General features: G+C 45.2%; 1 protein-coding gene across 2 annotated transcripts in view; it reads right to left on the reverse strand.

Annotated features, from left to right (window-relative positions):
* IGFBP2 (insulin like growth factor binding protein 2) overlaps positions 1–19,358 on the reverse strand; it is a 79,744-nt gene that overhangs the window by 3,753 nt on the left and 56,633 nt on the right. For both annotated transcript variants that reach the window (XM_077320614.1, XM_077320615.1), the window contains exons 2-3: positions 6,836–7,035; positions 3,487–3,627 (exon numbers count right to left, since the gene is read on the reverse strand). In XM_077320614.1, coding sequence (XP_077176729.1) covers positions 3,487–3,627; positions 6,836–7,035 — 341 coding nt within the window. The remainder of the gene's footprint in view (positions 1–3,486; positions 3,628–6,835; positions 7,036–19,358) is intronic.

The raw sequence follows: 19,358 nt of genomic DNA on the forward strand, positions 1-19,358 counted from the left end.
CTGCCTTAAGGGATTTTACTGCTGGTCCATGGAGAGGCCAAAAGTTTTTTTTTAAGTGGAGAGGAAACTAAAAGAACTACCCCCACACCCACACAAAGTACTCTATCTGACAAAGGGAGCTCCGACTCTCAAAACTTCAAACTTCCCAAATCTTGTTGGTCTCTGAGATGCTGCCCTGACCTGGATGGCCCAGGCTAGCCCAGACTTGGAAGCTAAGCAGGGTCAACGCTGGTTGGTATTTGAATACCACACCGGGGTCATGATGTGGAGGCAGGCAATGGCAAACCACCTCTGAATGTCTCTTGAAAATCCTTCAGCGCTTTCTACCACCACTCTAAGGGCCCCCTGGATTCGAATCTAGCTGTTGCATCTTCCTGTGCGTGATCATTCCTCCCACTTACTACCATGGATCACCTGGAGATTCCTGACCGAATGTGCACTTGTATCATGAGTACGCCTCATTTCAGAAATAAATTCACTGGCAAACTGCTTCAGCATTAATGTGTAAAGCATGCCGTAAAGCAGGCAGCTAGTGACAGCCCTGTTTTGTAACATGCAGGAACTGAAGCTGAGAGAGACGGTGGCTTGCCCGAACATTTCAGAGGCATCACTGCTGAACAGGGGAATTGCTGAACGCAGGCCTTAAGGCCAACATGCTGATCTGGCCAACCACCCAGGTACCTCTCGTGGCCAAAAGCAATGAATCTAACAAGGTGATCAGCAATGTGCACAAACAGGATTGTCCAGTTGTGTGATTATGGCTGTCCCTAATATTAGTATGGACAACTCCAAGCACAGGCACTGCTTCTTGTTCTTCCCCCTTGCAGCAGAGGCTGGCCTGAACTGCATAGGGACCTGCCTGCAGTGCTCAGCCGCTTACAAGAGCACGTGTCTCGGTGCAAGGCGAGGCAGTGAACAAATAGGGCTTTAATAGACAGGGCTCACTTCTTTTAGGGAATCAACTCATGCAAGCAGGATTAGCCACAGCTGTAGGGTGTGGGCTTGCCACGGTAATTAGAACCTGGTGAAATTAAAGAAGCCGCACCCTACCTGTAGGATCATATCCAGCCTGTCCAGTGGACTAGCTTGCTTTTAGAAAGGGGAGATACACAGCAGTGCGTCCTCTTGAACTGTTTCCCAAGGAAAATCTTAAGGGAATGGTAAGTACTCCTGATGTGGAGCGGAAGGATAAAGAAGGGACTCCCAGTTCCATGATCAGCATCCCAGCCTCCTGAAAGATGCCACTGACCTTCTTGCTTGCAGGATCAGAGGCATGGATTATTATTTATTTGCCGTATAACACTAGCAAAGAAGCCCGCTGTAGTAAAAATACAGCAGGCTCTAGCACCTCCACACACACATACACAGGGCAGGCAGGGTGCAGAAGGTGCAGGCGGCCGTGACCCAGGAAGCCCTCACGTCATCCCTGTGAGGTGGCATGTTTTCCGGGGCAAGGGAAGCCATCCCCCTCCCATCAGCAGCTCCCCTTGCCCCAGGAAACACTCACGGTGCCACCCACTCCCCCCCCAAAGTGGCTCTTGTTGCATTGGGAAGCCCTAGTGCCACCTCTGCAAGATGGCCTGAGGGCTTTCCGGGACAAGGGGGAAGGGAATCCCTCCCCAGGACACTTATCACTGGGCTGGGGTGGCCAGGAGCACAATGGCGGCGAGTTTGCCAGAACGGTCCTGGCTGGGCGGGGGGGGGGGAGGGGGGCCTGTCTGGCCTTTGGCCCAATCAGGAGATGTGCCCACTATCCACCCACCTAGCCCTTACCCTTTTATTTATACAGCAAAGCTGATGATACAATCCAGACCCATACTGGGTGAGAAGTGGGCTTCTGTGAGGGGTTCCACTCAACCATGAAGGTGATTTTGGACCAGACATTCTCTCTTGGCTCAATGTAACCAAGGAGAACCACAGAAGAAGAGCAGACTGTATTCAAGTGCTGTCAAAGTTGCAACCAACCAATCAACCAAGGTGATTGAGAAGCAGAGGCGGTTTGCTGCTGCCGTCCTCAGCAAAGCCTTGTATGACGGTCTCCCATCTGAGTTCCATCCCTGCTTTGCTTCTGAGATCTGTCCAAGATTGGGCTATATGAAGTTGCCTTCTCTCCCAAAAGCAGGATATAAAACAATAAGAGATCTAGCATTATAAGGGTCTTGGTGAGAACATCAGCTAACTCTATATAATGAAGGGATGGGGATTGCCTGGCACTTCACCAGGCAGGCTCTCTACAAGGATTTGGTTTACAGCTAAGAATTACTCTCTTTGTGTTTTAAAAATCCCAATGAAGACATGGACTCTCCACATCACATCTGATTTCAGCAGACTTCTTTAGAGGACAAGATCCTGGCTCTAAAATTCCTCTGTACTTAAATTAACTCTCAAGGAGTCTGACAGCCCTTGTTGAGAAGGAAAGAGTAATATGAGATGCATATTTTTGCAGTGAATATATTTAATATAATTTCTTGAAATTTTACTGGATCAGTTTTCATGAATTACTGGAGGAATTACCAATTTGTTAAGGTCCACCAGACACAAAGTTATAAAATTCAATAAAGCAGAAGTCCAGTAGTATCTTAAAGACTAAAAGCATGTATTTTAACATGAGCTTGTGTCAATCAGAGCTAATTTCTCCAGAGGTGAGCTCTGATTCATGAAACTTCATCCTTTATATATAAAAAATGTGCAGGGTACTTCTCACGATGTGCCAGCCTTCTGGTTGGCCCTTGTGCGGGAGGGCCCTTCCCCCCCCCAGGGCCTCTCAGAGAAGCTGGCATGCCATCAGTTGCTGCAGCAGGACCTCTGATCCAGAAGGAGTCCTAAGCAGTCCTAAGGAGTCCTAAGCTTACAAACACCTTTCCCTTCCTCTCTCTCCAATGGACACCCTGTGAGGTAGATGGGTCTGAGAGAGCCAGGAGCACAGCTCTAAGAGAACTGTGACTAACCCAAGATCACTCAATTGCCTGCATGTGGAGGAGTCCATCACTCTTTAACCACTACCCCATGTTGGTATAAAACTGTCCCTATCTTGTCAAAATCTAGCACAAATTCAGCATAATGCATCAGCCTGAACTTACAAGTGCTGAATAAATAAGGTAGAGTGACAGGACAGAGTTTCAACTTGTACAGACATTCCATGCTTCAGGTGGAGCCCTGGACTACTACTGGGAGCTGAAAAAGGGGTTTTGTGAAAAGCAGAAAACCTTCCCTAGGGAAACAAGGAATGGGCAGGTGATAGAAGCTTGCTCTCTGTGTCATGATTTCTTTAAGAATTATCTGGCTAGAGATGCCATCAGATCTATCTCTGGCCTGAACTTCCAAGAACATTCCTAGGTTCCCCAAGCCCTGCTCCAAATTCTGGGTTCATCTTATCAGAGTGACATGGATTTACAGGGACCAGCACTGGATGACCCACTCTGTATATGCCAAGGCCAGAGTTCCTGATCCCTGAAACCGTAGCCCCTGAGCACTCTCCTCACTTGCCTGCTTGAGATTGTAAAGGCCTTGCTTGTCGCAGTTTGGGATATTCAGGGAATAGAGGTGTTCCAATGGACCACGCTCATCTGGTAGTCGCATGGTCGAGATGCGTTCCAAGACCTGATCCAATTCCTGCTGGCAGGGAGTCTGTAAGTGGCCGAGAAAGCAGAATGAAAAAATTAGTCAGGACAACATTGGATTTCAGTCAACATTATGGCAAAGTCTACTTTTCTTCAAAGACTCCCACTATGGACTGCACAGCAAGAAGATGTGGGGTCCTCAGTTCTGGCTTAAGAGGGCTTTTCCCAACAAGAAATAACATTTGTAAATGCTCCTCCCCAGCCCCCACACTAGCAAAAATGACAAATACAGCCCACATCATTTGTAGTTAACACAATCTCAAGTTTGCTGATTCTGAAAGTGAGGGGTGAAGGATCTGCACATTGTGATACATTGATGATTTGCCTGTTGTCCAATGAGGTTATACTCTTAGCTTCCACATGCACATGCAGCTGACCTTCCTCAGTATGATACACTAGCTTGTCTTCCCTTTAACAAATAGGTGTGAAAACAAAGAACAACAACAACGGGAAGCCAGAATCCTCCAACATGGAACAGGATTTTTCCCCTTCTAAATATGCTACTTCAGTCCTGTCAGTGACAAGGAGAAATGGTTTAAGGTTCTTTGCAAATATTCAGGTTTTAGCACTGCTTTCCCCTACCTCCTTCTTAATAACAGTAGAAAGAGATGAGTTACAAACTGAGCTCCCACAGCACCAACAAAGATGATCAATTTCAGCTCAAAAGCTGTCATCATTAAAGGAACTTCAACTGCTGGTGCTTAAAATAAAGCTTTTTGGAGAAATCCACCCCCACCAGGATCACAAAAAAAAGAAAGAGCAAGTGTCTGGCATGGAAAAAGACAGAAAACACTACCATTGTTTCATATCCCTTTGGTTCACCTGTATTGATGTATTTAAAATATTTGTATAAGATTGTATTTAGGTAATGGGGTACCCTTCCAGTGAGAATACACCATAGAACTAGCCCCTATTAGAACTGGATTTTTGTACCCCTGCTTTTTACTATCTGAAGGAGTCTCAAAGTGGTTTACAATCACCTACCCTTCCTCTCCCTGTGGGGCTGAGAGTGCTCTGAGGGAACTGCGACTGGTTCAAAGTCACCCAGGTGGCTGCATGTGGAGAGAGGCCACTGCTCCTAACCACTACCCCAAGCTGGCTACCACCAGACCAATTATATTAGGATTATGATTTCCCAAGAATTAAAAAGCATTATTTGAAACCAGGGAGGAAGGAGATTTCTGTAAACCCAGAAGCCCCTAGGTAGAAAAATCTAATTTAAAAATATACAGAGATGCAAGTTCAGCACTTGCATGGACTTTGTGACGCCATGGAAAAAAATCTTGCCATGTCATGGTCAACATTCCGAAGGAGGCTTTAAGAAGAGTAATTACAGAGGGAGAGAAGGCAGCAGCAATTGGGATGGGTGTGTGGAGGAGCAGGAGTGGGGGAGGGAGGCAACACTTGGAGCCCACAATCAGCTAGATGTTGGAGGAGAGTTGAAGCAAAAAAGCATCCTCCCTACAAGCTTCTTGCCCAAGGCTGACAGGGAAAGGTGTGGGGTAGGGTAGGGGGTGGATTTTGTGCTTCCGCCCTTCTCATTTCCCTCAAATGCTAACTGATTGGAATTTGAAGAGGAAGTGGCCTTCAGGGAGTTGGGGGGAGGAGAAAAGTGGCAGCCTGCAGTGGGGTAGGGGGAAGAAAGACCGAGTTGACAGTGGAGTATATGGGATTCCCTCCCCTGTAAATAATCATGGGTCCCTTACTTGCAACTTCTAATCAAGCTGAGATCTCTTCCTGATCTGATATAGCCACTAGCACTCCTCTTCCTTTTAAAAATAAAAAGGAGACTTTTTAAAGCATAAAGGCCACTCTGAAGGAATCAGTGCCAAATCTCTAACATATACATTCAGCCCACAGTAGTTTTGGAGAGACACTGAAAACCAGTTTGAATATGCTGCTATTCCAGTTTCTGTCCAAGAAAATGTCCCCAAAACCCTTCAGCCGCTCAGATACTGTTTGGTAGCAGACTATTCAAGGAATAGTGAAGCTAACTAGATCAGTATCAGCAGCAACCAAAAGAACAGTAAGGGGATCATGAGGTGAATCTCAGGACAACAATCTGTTATTCTGCCAGCCTTTTTTAAACGTGTTGAACTTGCGCTTCCATGTGCCTTCCACAAAGCCTCCAACTTTTTTTCTTTTCTTTTGCAGCAGTAACCATTTTGCCCTGAGTCCAATCAGTTTTCAACTGTCATTTTGGGACTGACGTTTGCTGTTCTTCACTTTATGCTTTGGCCTTGGTAATCCTACCAACTCCATGGAACAGCTTTCCTTCATGATCACTACCACTATGTGGCGCTGCCAACCAAAGCTAGTTGCTTTATTACACTTTATGACCATCAGAGCCAAGTTGATAGGAACTAAGTTGCTTATCCGTGACTACTCTTCTTCAGCAGCAGTCCACCATCAGGCACACACACTTATGACCGGATCCCTCCGCTGCCTCACAGCAGTCTAAGGTGACAGAGGCTAGAGGTAAGCAGGGGAAGGCATTTACACAGTCTAGTACCCCTGACGCTAGGAGCCTTCAATCGTAACCGAAGGCCTAATTCTCATAAACGGCAGATAAGGAGGCTAGCCTGTCTCTGGACCATAGCACCTGGGATTGCCGAGAGGGGGAGAGTTTGTGTAAAAATGTACATTAAAAAGCAAGATGTGAGGGGAAAGAACTTGCATAAGCTGGAGAAGTTTGATGTTCTCCTCGTAGTGGCAAGCACAAGAAACTGTTCAACAATTTGAGAACTGGTGTGTGCATACCCAGAACCAGGATTTTCAAAGGCAACAGGCAAGGACACAAGAAGAGTCTGGTGAAGCCCTCTGCTAATAGCTCCAGCTCCCTCACATTGGCCCCTCTCCCTTCTATTTCTGTTCTTTGTATTGAATTGGTTTCCTCAGGGAGTCCCCCAGGAGATGAGCTTGAGCATCAAAGGTTCCAACAGATGAAACAGAACGGATGAAAAGGAAAATCTTCTTCTCCCTATATCAAGCATCTACCCTTTCAGCTCACAACACTGTTTCAGAAAAAGCTCTTACTGGGGCAGCCATCTTGGCAAGACAAACCTGAGTTCACTTGTGTACAATGTCATGTGAAGGACATATCACAAAGAATCAACAGAGGTACTTGTAAGTTTCTCTCTCTCCGCTGCAGCTCGGTAGCTGCCTGGAAAGGGCAATATGCAAAGGTCTCTTGGTCAAATCTTTTGCCAACTCACCCTGAGGGTGGGTGGCCGTAGCTCAGGGTGATGGTGGTGCTTGGTAGGTTTGCCCATCTGCTTTTGCTGCTCATTCACCCTCTCACGTGCTACGGCCAGCTCCTTGTCATTTTTCACTTTTCGCCCTCCGCTTCCGGGGACCATGCTGGCAGCATTATCCACATGGTTCTCTGCAAGGGATGCTTCCGTATGTTCATCATCTACATGGTGGGTAAAGAAAGAAGACAATGATTAGGTATGTTGACTGGAGAATGCTTTTGCCCAGACACCTGAGATGGAATGGATGGGGGGTGGGAGTGGGATCCCACTCTAAAAACTGTAGCTCCAGTAAAACAATATGCAAAATAGCTCTGAAATGATTTGAAAAGAATTCCACAGAGTGGCCAAGAGAAAGGGCTGCATTTATCTGAAGGAAACTCAAGAGTGGGATACTTGATAACCCCCCACCTCCAAATAAGTTGTGAACTTTGAATGCTTGGTTACAAATGGTAACATTACTGAATGCAGTAATTTTAATCAAAACTTACTCATGTTTGAACTACAAAGACATTTTGGCCCAATACACAGAACAGCATGTCCCACTGGTACCACAAGGAGAAACAAAATTAGCTTTTGAAAAGGCAATGCGTCTGGCCTTTCAACAGCACACCACTCTCTGTTTATCCATTTTCTCCTTTTACCAGTAGTTCAGATAGAGTGGGCCAAGTTTATTCCTGACCTCTCGCTAGGTTTTCATGAGGCAGAATCTGGGCTCAACTACAAGGCTGACTGCAGCAAGAGGGAGGAGAGGGAAGCAAGTAAGCAACTAAGAGCTAAGCAGAGGGCTCAACGATGCAACAGTCCCTGTTTAGCAGAGAAATTAAAAGAAGCCCTGTAAAAAAATATAAGGGAGAAAGCAGTCGGGCAAAAGATCAAATCAAAGAGCACACTTCCCAATGATGTGCAGGATATAAGGTTACCAACCTCCAGGAGCTTCGTGGAGGAAATGGCTCCTTTGGAAGGCAGATTCTGTGGCATTACATCCCACTTTGTCCCTCCCCTCCGTCAGGCTCCACTCCCAACACTTCCAGACATTTTCCCAGCTTGGCGCTGGCAACCCTAGCACCACAGCAGGCTCCATATTGTTTAAAAAACATCTTAGGTCTGCTAGAGCAGAAAGGAAAATATGGATGCAGTAGATATATATTTATTTATTTTATGCGCCGCCTTCCCATATGGCTCAGGCCAGTAACCAAGGAATGTATATTCTCATGTATCATGCAACTGAAACCAAATATTGAAAGGGAGGGGGGAGGATCAGCCAAATGGCAGGGAGGCCGCGCTAGGCAGCCATCCTCAGTTTTTCAGAAGATCCTGCAGTCTGTTGCCAGAGCTTGGAGGCTGGTCATGAGTTTGACATACAGCAGACTCTGCTCTGCTGACCAGGCCATGACAAAAAGCCAGGCTCCTTGGCCAATACTGGCCAATTCTGGGCTCTCATGCCCAGGAGGTTTATTTATTTGACTTTTATACTTGCATCGCAGTGAGCCAGCTCATGTATAATATAATAGATTAAATAAACTGTTAAACATGTGAAACTCAAATTTAAGCTAATTAAAAAATAGTTAACACAAACAGGTTAAATGTTAGCAGCAACAATTCATTCTTAGAGCAGGCAATAATTTTGGGCTTCTTCCATGTAGGCAAATGAATAGGTAGATGGATAGGCGGGGCCATGAAATAGATAGATGTTAACTGTGGTCTGAGCCAGAAGAGCTCCGTTTTACAGGTCCTGCAGATATGTGCCAGCTCTGACAGGGACCGGATGTGTTCCAGGAGCTCATTCTGCCAGGTAGGGGCCAGCTGATGTTGTACCACAATTGCCCCTCACCCCATTTGTGCCTGAAAGAGCTCTGGGTCTTGAGCTCCTCAGGGTTATGTCCCTTCCCAGCTCAAGACCAGAGCACCTTTCAGTCACTATAGCCTCAAAACTGGGAGAATAACACCTGTAACAGTGACTGCATTTATCAGGAGCACTGAAGGAAATATGCACTCCTGTTGATGGATTCCTGGTACACGTGGCTCTCCTTTTTGGCTGTCACATCTGAAAAGGACAAATATAGGTCTGACTCCTGAGAAAATCCACTGCAGCAAAGACAGCATCTTAGCCTGCCCCCATCACAGTCTTTTGCCAAAGGGGAGGAGGGTCTATCATTGGTGCACAGCACTGGGTATTTCAAAATCCAAGTGGTACTGCATGACTGGATTTGTACTGGATTCCTAATGCTTAACATCCCTATGGGAAAACTGGAAAGCTGAATCTCAAAGCTTCTCTAAGAGTTTGGTGAGGCTTCCAGATGAGTAGTGCAATATTAGTTCAGATTCTCCCCCTTCCCATCCATTACCATCCCTAGTTGTCTGGCCTTTTCAGCATAAATGTGCAAGTAGGGAAGGGATTGTTAATCAGGAGAATGAACAGTATGTTCCAATGGGTGGTTGCTTAGCAAGCTCCTCTCATTGTTCCGGTCGGCTGCTGGCACAGGGATGATCCAAATGGGCATCCAGTGGCCTCCCTTGGCTGTAGCTGTCCCCAGGAAGTGCTTTCAAGTCCTTCAAAAGGACACGGAAACAGCCGCTTGACAATTGCTCTTCAGCACGAGAAACTCCAGCATTAGCAACATGGCCTATTTCTCCATTTTGCTTCCTTTCCATCACTGAAGGTATGTGTTGGGTGCTAAACAACGGCTACATTCTTTCCCACCCTTCCCTTAGGGATTGGTGTGATGCAATGTCCCATTCATTCATTCAGATTAGTATATGTGCCACGGCCCAGAGCATTGCAGCCTAGCGGTGGCGACATTCCTGCACCAACATTTTCTGATTATGGCTGCAATCCAAGGACAGCAAAAGCCTCCAGTGTATTTGAAGAGGGAGAAGCAAAGTAAAGGGGGAAGTTAGACCTACTAGTTAGGACAACTAATAAATAATATATATAATAGAGGGAAACATTCTACCTTGGGCAATCATGAAGCCAGTCAAGACATGTAATCTTCTTTCATATGATGTTTGGATTACGTGAGTGGTAGTAGGGAAGATGGTGGGAAGCAGGCAGAATCTTTGGCTGTAGGCCACAGTGGCTCTCAGCAGCCTTGGCGAGATGCCAGCAACATCTGCCCTTTTTGTAGAGCTTGTCCTGTATAAGCCCCTCTGTGCAACCAATCTACCTATGCCTTACAGTTCTTCCTAAAGCTAAATCCCACAAGCCTATCCAGTGGCAGGGGAGGGGGCATATCTGATATCACACCACTTACCTCCGGATTTTAGACAAACTGCCTCCATTTTTAACTCTAGGTGTCCTAAAGGGGTGACAGATCAGTTAAATGATGATCTATCAAGCTAAATCCTAGAAACTATTTTTAACATTAGGATTAGGGGTGGGCACAAACTGAATCACAAAGTAAAACCTGTAACAAATTTTGCCCTATTCATGGTTTGCAAACTGAACCTCATGACAAATCTATCCCCACAAACTTCCACAACCAAACAGTTTGTGAATAGAATAGAAAGCAGAGGTTTAAAAGGACACTAAGTTCCTTTAAACTCCTACTTTATGTTCTCCACAAAAGCCCAACTGTTTTGCAGGATCTCTTATGCGTCCTTTCAAACTTTAAAGGGACTGCACAAGACAGCCACCCCCTCCCCCAAATATGTGATAGCCAGTCACTTCCCACCAATCAGATGTTTCAGGCTGTCTTGTGCAGTCCTTTAAACTTTAAAGCAACTGCACAAGAAATTCTGCAAAACAGCTAAGCAGAGTGGACCAAGTTGGTCCCTCTAACTCAGCTATTTTTCTGGGTTTTCTGAAAAACCCATTTAAAAGAACTGCAGTCCTTTTCAACAGGGTTTCTGGGGCTACAAACCTGTTCAATTGTTGTTCTGCTATGTACAATGAAATTTCACATTTCTTTCCAATTCGTGCCCATCCCTAATCAGGATTTAGCCCTCAGCCATGCAAAGTAATAGTAACAGGCAAAAGGCTTTTATGAGAGTCTATTCCTATGGGTAGGAAATTATGTGAAATATAATGTGTGAAGAGGTTCTTTTTAGTGTAAGCACATGCTAGCTGGGAAACTACGGATGATGACTGCTTCTTAGCACAGTGAAAATATTTGTAAAATTGTGGCATATTCCAGCTGTTGCACTTTGATCCTGCCCTTTCTCTAAGGAACTCAATATGTTTATGTGGTTAATTTCTTTAAGTACTACTTTGTTCTATGAGACAGATTAGGGTACAAAGACAAACTTATATAAGTTAGCTTCATGGACCATCAGTGTAGTTTAGTGATTAGTATTGGACTAGGTTTGGGGTGCCCAAGCTTCAAATCCTCACTCACCCATGGAAGTTTACTGAGTGACTTAGGGCCAACTGCACACTCTCAACCTAACCTATCTCACAGGTTTGCTCTGAGGATACAAAGGAGGAGAGGAGAACAATGTAAACCACTGAACCCCCATTAGGGACAAAGGTGGGGTATAAATGAAAAATAAAATGAATTCTTTAAAGAAGAGACTTGGTCAACCTGTTGTACCACCTTGGATCTACCCATGAACCTAACCATGAGTTCTGCAATCTCAGTAAGCACTCATACATATCACAACAACCCCTATGAGAATGGTTAGGCTGAAAATAGATGACTGGACCATGAAGAGTGGCTTTGTGGCAGACAAAATTAGGATTTCACAACTAGAAGGTATCATTTCCAAGATACCAGTTAGTAGCAAGATTTTCATCCCATGGAATTCTAGCAAGGACACGGGCCGTTCCCCATTCTAGAATGCACTAACTACTACACCTCAGTGGCTCTTGGGATAAAGATATTAAGAGAGTGTTTGAAAATTAGAAACAGAGATCACTATGCCTTATAATACAATTTGATCTTAGGAGCCCACGACTGAGTATTTCAGAATAGCTTTTGGGAAAGACAATATGCAGTACAGCCAGAAGCCTGACTTTCCACTTGAAAGACTTAAAACCAGAAAGGAAAAAAATGCCACATGCAGTACATCCCCCCCCCCCCCCCGCCGAAAAGCAAAACATAGACAACACAAGCAAAAGGTCAGAAAAGAGCTCCACCCTGCCCTTTAGAGCTGTCTGCCTGTCCATCTTTGATTTTGTCCATTCTGCTTTCTAGACAAACTGGCTTCAACTGTGCATAGTTAAATATTATTAGCTTTGAAGCCACATAACACTTTTCCACCATCTAGTTTCCAGACAGTGATTCCATCCAAGGTGTTACCTCCCCCCACTTTTTTCACCCTTCTTATTTTTCATTTTCTCAGTCTGCCTTTGTGTAAGTAACAAGTTGCTGTTGATATCTATTCTAATGTGTTGTACAGTTCAGATAAACAGAGTTCCATCCACTCTTTTTACCCCGCATGTGTTTGCAAGACTAAAGGATGCTTCCTTATGCCAGCTAAATATAAGTCCCAAAGCCTTCCCAATAACCTTTCCCACAACTAAGTCAAATGTATTCTGCCCTCCCATTTTTCATGCTTTCACAGTAAATTGAACTCTGGACCCAGGTGCAGAATTTGCCATCTTGATAATGTCAGTTCTCATTTGTTTAAACTACCAGTTTTCATGCCTCATGCTTTTGGAGAAGGATTGGGAAACACATGTATGTTGAGGGCTTAGAAAACAGAGAAGTACTAGTGAAAGTCCCCCAAAAGGATACTTGTAGAAGAAGATTCAGATTCACTACTTGCTTGCTCAACTGAAATTTTGGAATGCTTTCTGCATTTGGCAAGCCGTGATCCTCAAACATGCTGAAACCATTCCAAAAGCATTTATTAGTTTCGGTTTTGTTATGTAAAAACGGTTGCTACTATTTATATATCTAATAGTGACATGTTTCCCCGCATCTGCAGATACCTAAATCTGTGTATCAGGACCACAACGATGCTAAGCAGATATGTTTGCAGGAAAAAATAACATACATTGGGAGGTTTAAACCCCTCCCAAATACAACTGTATTGTCTGCACATGCACAGAGAATACACTTGTCAGCAGAGAAGTGTGTCAGCAACCACTCTGGGCTTGGCCCAGTGTCCCAGCAGCCTGCTCAGTGGAAGGTGGTAGGACTGGGATTCACCCCAGGCTCAGTGATGGGGGGAGGGGGATATGGGATCCCCGCATTAATCTTGCAGGTGCCCACTTGTCTTTTTATCACAAATGTGCGGAGCTCAGAAGACAAGAGAAGTGAGCAATAAATAGCATGTTGAGCCATATGTGACAAGCTGTTCCCCACAGGCCTTCCCCGTCAGAGCTTCCTTAGTGTTAAGCTAGATTTGTGGCTCTTCATGCTTTACAATGTGTTACCATTTACAAAGCTCTTATACAAATAATTTTAAAAGCACATGGGCAGCAGCATTGTCATTAGCATCAAAATGCATTATTAAGCTACCATATAAAATGGCCATTCCATTTTAAACTACAACAAACAAAGTGCTTAAATGCCTCATTTAAACTCTGGAATTCTCAGATGGTTTGCAACTGTGAGGCATCATTCAGTCAGTCCATCATGTACAAACTTGTTAAACCAGAGAATTCCATAGTTAAGGTTATTCCAGACTCACATCTTGATCCTAGAAATTTAGAATGTGACTTGAAGAACATTCCTCAAATCTCGGCTCCTGGGTAAAGAATGAGCAACAGCCTTAAAACATCTTCCTTGGCCTACCTGTCACAGAGATCCCAAAAGTTTTATCTTTCAAGCCTTTCTAAGTCAAGAGAAGGCTGTTCAAACATTCCCAAAGTGAAAGAGAAAGAACAGATGAGAGAAGCTGCTGACTTCCTCCCTTATCACAGGAACAACAGAGAAAGGTTATACAGACCCATTCAAGCCATCTAATGGTGAAGAATGTTTCAAATGGGTGTTTATCAGACACATACTGTTGGGGAGCACACAGTCGCCAGCAGTTTCTCAATTTACACATGCAGAACATGGTTTGGTTGTACAAAGTTTACCTGCTGTGCTTGATAGAAGAGTTTGTTTTTATATGCTGCTTTTCTCTACCAGAAAGAGTCTCAAAGTGGCTTCCAGTCACCTTCCCTTTCCTCTCCCCACAACAGACACCCTGTGAGGTGGGTGAGGCTGGGAGAGCCCTGATATCATTGCTCGGTCAGAACAGCTTTATCAGTGCTGTGGTGAGCCCAAGGTCACCCAGCTGGCTGCATGTGGGGGAGTGGGGAATCAAACCCAGCTTGCCAGATTAGAAGTCCACACTCCTAACCACTACACTTTGTCTCCCCATTGTGCCGAACGATGGTGTATAATGAAATACCATCTGCATATGCCCCCTGCAGGGCCTTACGCTCTGTGGGTACAAACCTATTGGTCATCCCCGGCCCCAGAGAAGCGCGCCTGGCCTCAACCAGGACCAGGGCCTTTTCAGTCCTGGCCCTGACCTGGTGGAATGAGCTCCCGGAGGAGCTGCGAGCCTTGTGGGAGCTCTTAGTGTTCTGCAGGGCCTGCAAAATGGAGCTCTTCCGCTAGGTCGGGGGGTGAGGCCGGGCCGCATGGAAGATCTGGCCCCCATTACAGCAGCAGTAGCGTACTCCATCTGGCATCCTCTGTCCTCCCTCCCCATCGAGTGGGTTACCAAGGGTAGAGTACATATGACCTTAGTTTCTACCACATCTTGCTCTACTGACTAGGGATTTATTATATGTTTTACTGTATATTTTTATGGAGGTTTTATATGTCTGTAACTCACCTTGGGCCTCCAGGGAGAGGCGAGGAATTATTTATTTAATTAATTAATTAATTAATTAATTAAGGAGGCTTATAAAATGTGGGTTTGGTGAGTATTTGGGGGATGAAAGGAATCAGGGAAATTCAGGATATGGAGGTTGCCAGGGGGAAGGAAATGGAAAATACTGTGAAAAGGGGACTATTGGGGAAATTGAGGTGTGCCCCCCCTAAAAAAAATCCTTTCAGATTGCTTTATGTGCAACTGAACCTATCTTGGGCATCACCTCACAACTTGGCCCACCTTGGTGGCTGACAGTACAAAACTCAGAGTTTTGCCAGGGAAAGGTGAGAAGTTGAAGATGATGGGGTATAATAAAGGTAGGATGGCATTGGGTGGGAAGGAGAAAAGAGGAACATGCTATAGGGCAGTGGTTCTCAACCTTTTTGGTGCAGCGACCCCAACTTTGGTGGGGGCGGTGTGTGCGTGGGCAGAGTGCAGGTGCACAACAATAGAGGTGGCCAGTGCCATGGCTCCGCCGCCTCCACCACCCGCCACCACTGCTGTCTGCCAGTCCCCAGTCGCCCCCGCCGCAGTGGCTAGCAACCGGGTGACCCCGCGGAAGGGGCCAAGCAACAACAAATGGAGTCGCAGCCCCAAGGTTGAGAAACACTGCTATAGGGGCTTTCAGGTAATATAAAGAGGAAATAGTAGTGGAGGAGAAAACTATACTTCTCCCAAATGTTTGTGCATCTTGCTCTTGTCACTTTAAATTCTGCTCCGGAAGAACAGCCTACCTATCTAAATGGCGAGCATCACCAGGAATGCTTGGTTTTCAAGTAAACTAGGGACAGTACTGGCCTTCTTCACACAGTTTTGGAAGGAACAAGGAAGAAAATTATTATATAGTATAGTTGCCCTGTAAAAGTGCTACTACCACTTTTCAGGTTGCATTTACTTCAAGCTTTAAACTATTTGGAAGGCCCTTATTGAATTTTAAAAGTTAAGAGCCGTGCCTTGTTTTGCTCTGTGAAGTGAGGTGTCCCCAGGGTCCTGTCCTCAGAATGTTAGGCTCTTGCATTTCCTTTGTTCCTTGGGAAAGCCCCTTGCAGGGCTTTGTTTTAAAGCATATCAGATCAGCAACAAGGAGACCTCTTAAGAGTGCAACCATCAAATAAAACTGCACCCTCTGCTCTAGGCAGTGGAAGCAAAGCTGAAGCAGTACAAGCACCTGCAGCTACTATATAAAATTTCATAGCTCCTAAAAATAAATCCATGCTCTAAAACTCAATCTTCCACCACCCTCAGTTAATAAAAAGCCTGTATTGTGTTACAGCTGTTGCAGCCACCACTACATCTGCTAGTCTTTCATAAACAGATACGTCTGGTTCAATTGTACTCTTGGGTTTATAGCTGCTTTATTTCTGGACAGGTTTATGCTATTCCTTTCTTGCAGAAACTCCACCCAAAACAAGAATTAAAAATGTCAACCATGATTGTTTGTATACCCTGCGCCCAGGCACGAAAGCCATGTGCCTCAGTGGCCTGTCTAAGCTCTGAAATTAGATCCTAAATAACCTGGCAGTGCACACTCCAGATCTGTAGGATGTTAGAAACACACTGACTCAAGCTCCTTTGAGGGGAAAAAAATAGATAGGGCTTACAATGACTTTTGACAAGTTATCCTTCTCATCTCAGCCTCGTCCCCCTTACTCCTGAAAGGCTGCACAGAACAGGAACAGCTTCCATCCTCGTTCCCCACCCCATCCTCCTTTCTCCAGAACCTGCACAGCCTGTGGAACTGCAAGCAGCTACTCTCAAAAGGGTTCTGTCACAGTCACAGGCAGATGAACGAGAAAGCTTAGCACATATTCACTATTCAATTAGTCACTTTTTAAAATGTGTATGTGTGTCACTGGTAGATGCTACACGGATTGCTCCCTCTGCTACTGCCACCTCCCTCACAACTCTTTGGGAATGTGCCCCTGCAGATGTTTGAATTAAATGGGCTGCCCTGTGAGAAGTTCTCAATAGCAGCCACCTATATATTTAAAAGAGTATTGTGAACCACATTTTTATGAATATCTCTATCTATGCCAGTGGTTCTCAACCTTGGAGTCAGGACCCAAATTGGGGTCACCTGGCCCCTTCCTCGGGGTTGTCAGGTTGGTGACTGTGGCGGGTGGAGGTGGGTGGTGATGGCAGATGGCAGTGGGTGGACAACAGGTGGTGCAGCTGCAGCAGCAGCTTGCCGGAGAAGGTCTTTGTGCAGCAGGGCTCTGGCATGAGTAGGCAGCAGCAGAGCAAGACGTGGAGGGCTCTGTGGCAGCGCTGGGGGCCTGGGGCGGCGTGGGGCCACCAAGGCTGTTCTCAAAGAGCACCAGCAGGCTCTGTTTTTGATGGTGCCCGAGAAGGAAGAGTCACCACTGCTGCCCGAGTCCTCCTGCGGGGCTTCTGCTGGTGCCCACCCACCTCCCGAGGGCTCGACAAGGGCACTTCGCTTACCCCCCCCCCCAGGCGCCACCTTCATGCTGCCTCAAAAAATGTTGTGCCCCCGCCGTTGGGGTTGCAGTGTTACTACGGTTGAGAACTGCTGATCTATGCAGTCTTATTTTGACAAAGTTGACCCAACACATCCTCTTTGGTGGCCAGAGTAAACTACCAGCAGATGCATGGAACACATCAAAGGCTACTCTGCAAATGGGAGAAATGCAGGGTGGGGCAGGAGAGGAAGAAAGCTAAGCTAATGTGTCTGTTTATTTTTATAGGACCACCTCCTTTTGTGCTGTCTGATCTGCTAGTTAAGGAAACTGATGACAGGGCTTTCCACTACTGGCACCTCACTTCTAGAAGGCCCTCCCCACTTGAAGCTTATCTGGTGCCTACCTTTCTCTTCTTTAGGCACCAAGCAAGAATATGGCATTTTATCTATGCGTTAAACTGAGGAGGTTATGTCTTTTTCATTTATTAGCATGGTCTGTTTCCACCCAGGTCAGTTTTATGAGTATCATTTTAGGCTGCTGAATGTTATTTTAACACTTTATATGGGTTGTTTTTATGCCATAAAATTATTTTTATGCCGTATGAAACAATTTTTATTGTGCTCTTTAACTTTGAAAGCTACCTTGAACAGCTGTCTGGAGAGGCAGCATACAGATTTTTCTACATAACAAAATATTATTTACATATAAATAGCCCAACATGTTTCATAGTTATTTTCCTCAGGAGCACTGCAAATGAATACCCTATGTTGAATGTAAAATATGGACACAAATCAATCAATATCCACTTTCAAACAGATGCACATGAGATGAAGTGCCTCAAAGCATCTGAGTTTCAGAAGCATGGAAATATAAAGGCATAAACAACTGTAACTACCATCTCACTTGTATGAGGATTAACAGCTTTCTTCTTATCCAAGTGTGATCCTGCTATAAGTAGAACAAAGTTTGAGCACCTTTAAGACCAATAGAGTTTTATTCAAGATATATAAGCTTCTGCATGCACAGAGAAACTTTATACCTTGAATAAAACTTGGTTGCCCTTAAAGATACCACTGGAGTCAAACTGCTGCTTCAGACCAACATGGCTGCCTCTTTACACCCGTGCAAAAAGTCTTCCAACAGCGGTAGAGAAGCTAGTGATGCAACAGGGAGGCAGGGAGAATTCTAACCATTTCCACCTTCTTATGGCATCCACCTGTTTTGCATTTATATTTACAAAATTTATACCCCCGTCTTTCTGCTCTTACAAGGGTTCCTAAGGCAGCTAAAAATTTAAAACATGCATGCCAAAATACACTATAAAAACCATTAAAATAAACCCTTCTCCCAACATATCCTGTTAAAGCAACTTTAAGCGTTAAAAACAGAGTTAAAAGACAGATAAAACAGTTAACATGCACACAACACCTAAAACATTGGTTAGGAAGGAGGAATCATTGCAGGAATGACAAACAATAAGACTGGTGGAAGATGGCAACAGATGGGAACAGATGAATCTCCCTGGCGAGAGAGTTCCACAGCTTTGGTGCCATAACCAAGATGACTTTCTCCCAGGTGGCCACCCATCTAATCTCAGAAGGAGAGGCACCCAAAATAGGGCCTCTGAAAATGGCCACAATGGCTGGACAGAGTCATAAAGAATTAGCCAATCCTTCAGGTATTAAACTACCCAGCCGGTCAGTGACTCCCACTCAGTAAATCTGTGTATCAATAACCTTCTGTGCTAATTTGCAATAGTTGTTTCAACTAGATGTAGCGCTGGACGTCATTTGTTGCTCTTCAGATTTCACACACATCTCCATCATGCTCTGAAACACATCCATTTCTGGGCTCTGGGCCAAGACTCCTTTGATTTAGGAAGGGGGGGGATCCAAAGAACTCTTCCAAGTGTTCTGCCCTTTAGTCAACCTCAGAAGGACTCTGGCAGAGGTGACAGGCACAGAAAGGATGCCAGACTACGGGGGAGAGGAGCAGAAGCTATCCGCTGCTTGCCTGGTAAAGCGGCTTGGATGTTAAAGCAGACGAAGACAAAAGGTGGTGTGACAGAAGGGAAATGTTCAATAAGCCAGTGCAAAATGCTCTGCCTGTAATTTGAATCCAGCTTCCAAACCCACATTTTATTACTCGGCTAGCCACAGCCCAATGGAGTTCTCTGTCACCGGCACTATTAAGAGTAAAACTCTCTGCTGGACAGTGTTGACTGTACCCCACTCCCAACCACCTTCTAACAAGTCGCAAAATGCAGTGTTTGATGCAGGTTAGAATCTTTCATAGGAGATTCAACAGGT

This window comes from Paroedura picta, chromosome 2 (genome assembly GCF_049243985.1).
Source record: "Paroedura picta isolate Pp20150507F chromosome 2, Ppicta_v3.0, whole genome shotgun sequence".
NCBI classification, from domain to species: domain Eukaryota; kingdom Metazoa; phylum Chordata; class Lepidosauria; order Squamata; family Gekkonidae; genus Paroedura; species Paroedura picta.